The sequence below is a fragment of the Acanthisitta chloris genome, unplaced genomic scaffold (assembly GCF_000695815.1).
Source record: "Acanthisitta chloris isolate BGI_N310 unplaced genomic scaffold, ASM69581v1 scaffold7454, whole genome shotgun sequence".
Classification (NCBI taxonomy): Eukaryota; Metazoa; Chordata; class Aves; order Passeriformes; family Acanthisittidae; genus Acanthisitta; species Acanthisitta chloris.
The window spans coordinates 64,819-71,828 of NW_008669802.1; the positions used below are offsets into that span (position 1 = coordinate 64,819).

Consider the following 7,010-nt stretch of genomic DNA (forward strand, 5'->3'; position numbering starts at 1 on the left):
TATGATTCTATGATTTTCTGTTTCTCCAACTAAGGATACATACAAATGAAGCAACACAAATGTGCTTCAATGTGGCTAAACCCAGAGATTCTTAACATGCTTTTTCTTACTCCATCAAGCATCTCAAAGGACCCTCCCTGACAAATCTATAGGGAGACATATCACAAACTTAATAGGCCAGACTTCTTATAAGTGTTTTGTGCTCTAAGATTAGAGTTGAACCTACCACAGCAAGCCAGAAGTTGCCATCACTGATATCCTAAACAAACTGTTTAATGGTAATATGTATTGTATTTCTTCTTTTTCATTGAACTATATTCTCAGACTTAAATCATGTCATATATCTTTCTGTTATGACTTTGCAAGCAAAGAGGAAGAATACATGTTTACTGGTACTGTCACCTCCACTGCCACCAAATGCATCAAGTCTCTTTCCTCCAACTGCTTTATCTGTCTTAAAAGATTTTTGTTACTACCATTAATACTGAAAGGCTATTCCAGCAGTTCTTTCCTCCAAAGGTATCCATGGCTTCTAAGAGTCAACCTAATTGTATTGATAAAAAACTTTATCCTTTAGTGTGTGTGCATATGGTCTTTTAACTCTGAATTTTCATCCTGTCATTCATATTATGTCCAGGAGTATTTACAGAGAGCATCAGTGTGAATCTAAATTTTTCTCTTCCTTGGTATCATTCATCTCATACAATTTTACTGAAGGCCCCAGTCCCTTGCCATAGCCAGTATCACTTTCCGCTTTTGTGCTTAGTTAGTTATTCTCACCTTCTCTTTTTGCTGACGCATTTTCTCTCAGGTGATATAATTCAGCTCTTCCTCCAGAAACCAGTCTCTTCTTTCACGGTCATATTCTATGACCTCTGTTAGAGATCTGTCCAGTCTTCATTTCAGTAGCTTCCTAAACATCCTGAGATGTTGCTATAACCATATTTTCTGTTCCCTGATTTAACATAAGATTAGCATTCACAGTTTTACCTGTGACACTCTTTTGCATGCTTTGGCAGGCAAATACGCAAGCATGAGCAGTTTTTATTTAATACTTAAAACAGATAACACACATCCTGTAATTGCTACAACCTATAGAATCATAAAATGGCCTGGGTTGGAAGGGACCTTAGAGATCACCTAGTTCCAACCCTCTGCTGTGGGCAGGGACACTTTCCACTAGACCAGGTTGCTCAGAACCCCATCCACTCTGGCCTCATCATTGTATATGGAGGCTATCTCCCCTACTTCTTCAGAAGCATGTATTCATCATTTCCTCTTCTTTATTTTTACCATCTTGGGAAAAAACAAAGAAGTTCTCCTGTGTACATTCCTGTGCCTACAAGTCTGTACAAGCAGGCTCCTTTGATTGCTGGCTTCTTGGCTTTTTTAAAACTTTGCCAACATTAGTTTTGCACATTAAGATTAAATTCAGCAGTTTAACTGTTTATCAGAAACAACCAAAGACACAAAGGACACATTCTATTGCAAGGATTAGCAAACAGCCTTCAAACTCTGCATATTACTAAAAGCCACAAGACTACAACTGGAGCTAAGCAAACTAGAGAGCATGTACATGCATGTCTCTGTTTTTTCCTGTTTCTCCTAATGTAAGAAGGATATGCATCATAGTGACCAAAAATAATTAAAATTAAACAGCTCTAAATGCCTACATCCTGTCTGTTCTTTCTTCACTCTCCTGATGGTCACTGCTTGCCAATGGTATTATAGCTGTATAGACCTATGCACTGCTTCTAGCTAGTTATAGAAATACTGAAATGTTTTGTTTCCAAGAGCAGACTGTGGAGATGTTGTTACTCAAAAAAAAAAAAAAAAAAGAGTTAATAAATGAGAGAAACAAAGCCAAGGTAATTGCCCAAGAAAATGACCGAGTCGTATCCTGATTTAATTTCTACCAAAGCAAGTGAGATCAGAATTTGATCTTCTAGAAGGTGGGTATGTGCTGAATGAAACAACCTTCTCTCACATGACTGTGCATTTCTTCCTTACAGAAGACAACACATGCACCAGAAAGGGCTGTCTTCACTTTCAACCTGCTGACGGTTGTGGAATAGAGGATTCTACTTGACCTATCATGGGAAAAAGTCTAAGAGCTTCTAGCTTTCAGTCTAAAGGGAAATGCGGACACTGAAAAATGGTCCACTATCTTGAACAAAAATATATATTTCACTCTGCAAAAATTGAAGCTAGGCTTCATTTCCGAGGTCCAAAGTAGAAGCAGGAATTATGCCCATGAACTACCTTTCAGTACTGGAAACTGTCCATAGAAACAAGGCAAAATGGAAAGGTTTTGTCATACAAATGAATGCATGGTAACATAAGTTCTACCACACACTTCACTTTGGATTCCCCAAAACTGCAAGAAATACAGGATCTCTTCTGCTTGAGGAAAGAAGTTAAAGGGGAGAACCAAGAATGTCTCATACTTTATGAGGCTTTATTAATACAAAATGGAACAGTGTCAAGGAGCAGACAGCTTTACACTCATGTACCCAGCAGACTTTATCAGATGTGAATTTTGTTGCCAATCTAAATGCTCTTATCTGTTTCAAACTGCTGTTAACCAGCAGTCATTATCTTTCCAGCACTAAGCAGAGCCCTGACCAACATGAAAAGCATGCTATTTAAAAAGGAAGCATACTAGACTACCTTGGATAAGAACCAGAACTATCACATAGGTACCTTCAGCAACAGCTATGGCAGCAATTTAAATCAGGCACATGGCCCTTAAAATGAGACATGAAAAGACAGATTTGGGGCTGCCTATAGAATTTAGCACCAGGATTTACAGCTATAAAGCCCCAACTACTAAGTAATAAAACCCTCATAATGAACACAGACTCTCAAGAAATCCTCATCCTCATAATGAACAGTAGAGTTGAGGTGGAACTTAACATACCTACAAGCTTGACCTGGTTTTCTTCCACACAGAGAACATACAAATTCTGCTTCCATCCCACTTCAGTCACTTCAGTGAAGGCTTTCCAGGTCCTGCCTGCTGAGTTTTAATAAGATATCCTGTGATCTCTAAAAAGCTTTACATGTTAGAGAATCCTTACACTTGAGGGAGGTCCACTCTTACTCTTCCATCATAACACTTTATTGTCCATGCAGTCCTGATATTTCTATAACTAAAAATCAAAGTATTCTATAAAGATAACAAACTGGGGTTTTTTGTTACAGCAGAATATTTGAAAACAACAATCCTTTTGAAAACAACAATCCTTTTGCAAATGTATACGCAGTCAGGTAGAAACGGCGAGGGGAAAGCTACACATTCCATCTTTGAAGCTAATTTTAATAAAACAAGCATCCTTGAAACCCAGATTCCTCTGTTTATCACATTTAAAAATGCAATTCAATTCTTTTTTTTTTCTTTTGATTATTAAAGCTTGAAAAAGGTTCACTATAGCATTTAATATAATTTGTGATCATAGTATATCCTTCTGTATCTACTGGCGCAGAAAACTGCAGCATCAGATCTGAACTTGCACTGTGGCTTCACTACACTTCTTCATCGTCTCTGACATTTGAAAGATACCTGATTCAAATGATTAATTATTAGAATATGCTCAAAAGCAGATCAGAACCAATTTCTTTTTTTGTTCTTCTTTGAATAAGGCCTTAAGAAAGCAAGAATAGGAAAAAAACACTCTTAGAATTATTCCTCCTTTTTTCTATTAATTCTGTATGTCTTCACAACTATGATGAGTTGTGTTACTCTCAGGAAGATCCCAAATCACTCCATTTGCACTGAGTGAAAGTTTGAAGGCTGTCTGAAATTTGAAAGAAACAATATGCACCAAGAAAAGAACACTCTCCTATGCAGAAATTACTCATACTTTATTAGGTTTAGCTCTGAAGGTCAACAAAAGAGTACTTACCTTTTGTTTTGGAAAGAGTTTTGGAATAGAAATCAGTCTGTTGCTACGTGACTGGTTTCCAGGCAGCAATTCCACTCACTTCTTCAGGGAAACGATGTGTTCTCTGGTTTCTACAAATGCTGTTTATATTGAGTAAATCCAAGTATGTTCAACTCAGACAATATACTGTAAACTATTGATGAAAAAATGCATTTGCAAAAACCAGAACATAATACACTGACCTCTCTCAACTCCGATCTGGAGAAAGAGATGCATCATATACATGACAGATTGCTGGCATTACATTTTCTGGCTGTTGACTCAAGAGAATGCCAACTTTTGTGAAATATACTTGATCCATTCAATTTATTTTGTGAATAAACATGTACAGCTTCCTCCATTTCTTACCACATTTGAAGGGTTTGGACATATCAAAAGTGACACGTGTCAGTGGAAACACTATAAAAGGGTGACATTTTCACTGAATGCTGATCAACATCCCTCAATAACATACCAAGGATACATTAATAAAATCTTTTTTCTTACAAGTGTTTTTAGACAAATTTTTTGGTCCTGTTTGTAAAAAAGTGTCTCTTCCTCTGTCCATTTACCATTTGTTATGACTCACTTAAAGAAGTTCAGAAAAATGAAAGGTAATTAAACTATTCAGTACAATACAATTAAATCTATTTGAGCTAAATTCAAATGTCATTACTTAGATCAAGCTTCATTGCCCTGTTTTCACCAGCCCTGAATTGAAAAACCTAAATTGAATCAAACTCTTTATTTGATTATTTCTTCACATAATTAATGTCACTCAGAAAGACAGATCCCAAAATCTACATTTATATCTGTTGATTTTTAAAGAACTTAAAGGAAATTATTTTGCCTTTTAATGTAACGAGCATTCAGTAAAATAAATTAGTAGGCATCAGCCTTCGCTAGCTATTAAGCTTTCCACTTACACGAGTCTTTGGTTTGAATAAATGCAGAAAGAAGACATGTCAAACTGCATGTTGTAAATAAGGAATATAAGAGTCAGAAAACATGCATATTCAGTTAGGCTGCTCATTTGTTAAGAACCAAACATTTATGACACCACCTTTTATCTTATAGAAAAACAAACGCATTCTGCAAGTTCAATTTCCCTGGAAAAAAAAAAAGACAAGAATGATCCAGAGAAGGAAAAAGGATTAGGAAGAAACCTGGGACCAGACCTTTTGGGTAATACAAGACAAGCAGCAAAAGTTTAGGCAACTGAAAGGGTTTTTTTCCTTGTGTGGGATGATACAACCATGTCTTTTCTGGTAGGTCTAGGAGGACCAGCAACACTGTCTGGTGCAGGGAAAATAAAAGGGAAATAAAAGAAGGAAAAGGAAGATCTCAGTGTTAAAGCTGCTCACTTCTTTGTGCTGAAGAGTCAGTCTCTACCTCTGCCTCTACTGAAGACTCCTACCTGGAGGAGTCAGGGATGTGAGCTCCTCTGCATATACTGCATGTCCCTGATTTTCTCTGTAGGTGATTTGAGATCTGAGGATCTGACTTGTAGAAGAGATGGAAGTATAATATAACTGACCAATATGCTAAAAAGATCACACACCAGGAAAAGGGCACTAACAATCAGTGGACCCTTTGGGTCTTAATTCCATTTGTGTTTCAGTTCCTCATTCATGAAATGTGGAAAAAAAACTATACCTTGCTGCCTTACATTGTGTGTAAAAAACAAAGGTCCACTAATGTGAAAATGCTGATTGACAGTCACTAGGACAAAACTAATTCTAAGTTTCTGTAACTAAACCAAATACTGGTAGACTTTCCTGGTATAATTGTACTTTTAACTTGGTATAGGCAAGTCTGTCTCAGTTTCTAATTTGTTAAATGGAAAAGTACCCTCCTTCTCCATAGGGCTTTTCTGAGAACAAGCATATGCTTGAGATTCTGAGGGACTCTGATACTATGGTAATGTGGGATATAATCAAGCATGAAACACAGTCAATTACACACCATGGTACTAAAGGAGGAGTTTAAAGGTTTCAGGACCAGGAATTTAATCTGAAATTTTACCCACATTTCCCCCAAGTCTATCTTCCCTTCGGCTTACTTGTAGCACTGAAAAGTGAAAAGTAATGCAGGAAAGTGGCAAAAAGTCAAATAAGGCATGTGTTGGATGTTTTGTTGGTGTTCACATCTAATACACGATACTAATTAGGATACAACTCCTGTCAGTAAGTGTATATTGAGCAGATGGACATTAGCAGAGTTCATGAATGCATATTAAGGTACAGTGGATCTAAGTACCTTAATGCCATGCCATTCCAGTTAGGCCTTTCTCCCGTTGCTGGAAGGATTCATACACAATCCTTTCTGAGAATCCACAATGGTTGCTTCCAGCAAATATTACAATTACACTGTATATAGAGACACTGATAAAAATTAAGCATAGCGAACTACTTGGGTCACTTACAGGACTTACTAGGGAACGGAGGGTCTCTTTTCCCAGAAAGTGTTCATGCTCAAAAAAACCCCATGTTTTGCCAAGAGAATGTCTCTCTACAACATTTCAGCCATCTCTACCATCTCAGTGAGAATTTTTTAATCAAATACACAAATTCCCTTCACAGTCATATTTTCAGCTCAGAAAGCCAGCATTGGACTGGCACAGCAGAACACATCCCCTCACCTACCCAGAATGGCAACCAAACCATTGGGGGCAGGATTGAACATTTGTGCAAAATACAGAAAGCGCTTTAACTCCGCACCTTTCCACCAGCTCGAAATAATCACAAAGTTCCTGCCTCCTACCTACGAGCTTTGCCATCCTTTGCCAATAGATGGCTGCCCACGCTCTGTCAGGCACATCGGCTTGTTTCCTATGCGGGGAGCTAAGCGGAGAACAGGTCTGCCATCGGGGCAGGTTAAGGGTGGTCTCCACACCCTACCCCTCGGCACAGCCTGGGGCCCAGGAGCTGCCAGGGCCCTTCCCACCGCCCACCGTTTACCTGGAGCAGGTGGTGGGCTGCCCGGTAGCCGAGGCGCGCTCCTCCCTGCACGCCGGGCGGCAGTCGCCCCGTGCCATAGCCGTGCCAGGCCACCACGTAGGGGTTGTCCATGGTCAGCCAGTAGCGC

At 38.7% G+C, this 7,010-nt stretch overlaps 1 protein-coding gene across 1 annotated transcript in view; it reads right to left on the reverse strand.

The window, feature by feature from the left end:
* The window catches only part of KL (klotho), a gene marked incomplete at its 5' end in the record, with an annotated part of 47,860 nt that extends 40,857 nt beyond the window's left edge, over positions 1-7,003 (reverse strand). The window contains one exon of the mRNA XM_009073447.1: positions 6,884-7,003. Coding sequence (XP_009071695.1) covers positions 6,884-7,003 — 120 coding nt within the window. The remainder of the gene's footprint in view (positions 1-6,883) is intronic.
* Between the last annotated feature and the right edge of the window lie 7 nt (positions 7,004-7,010).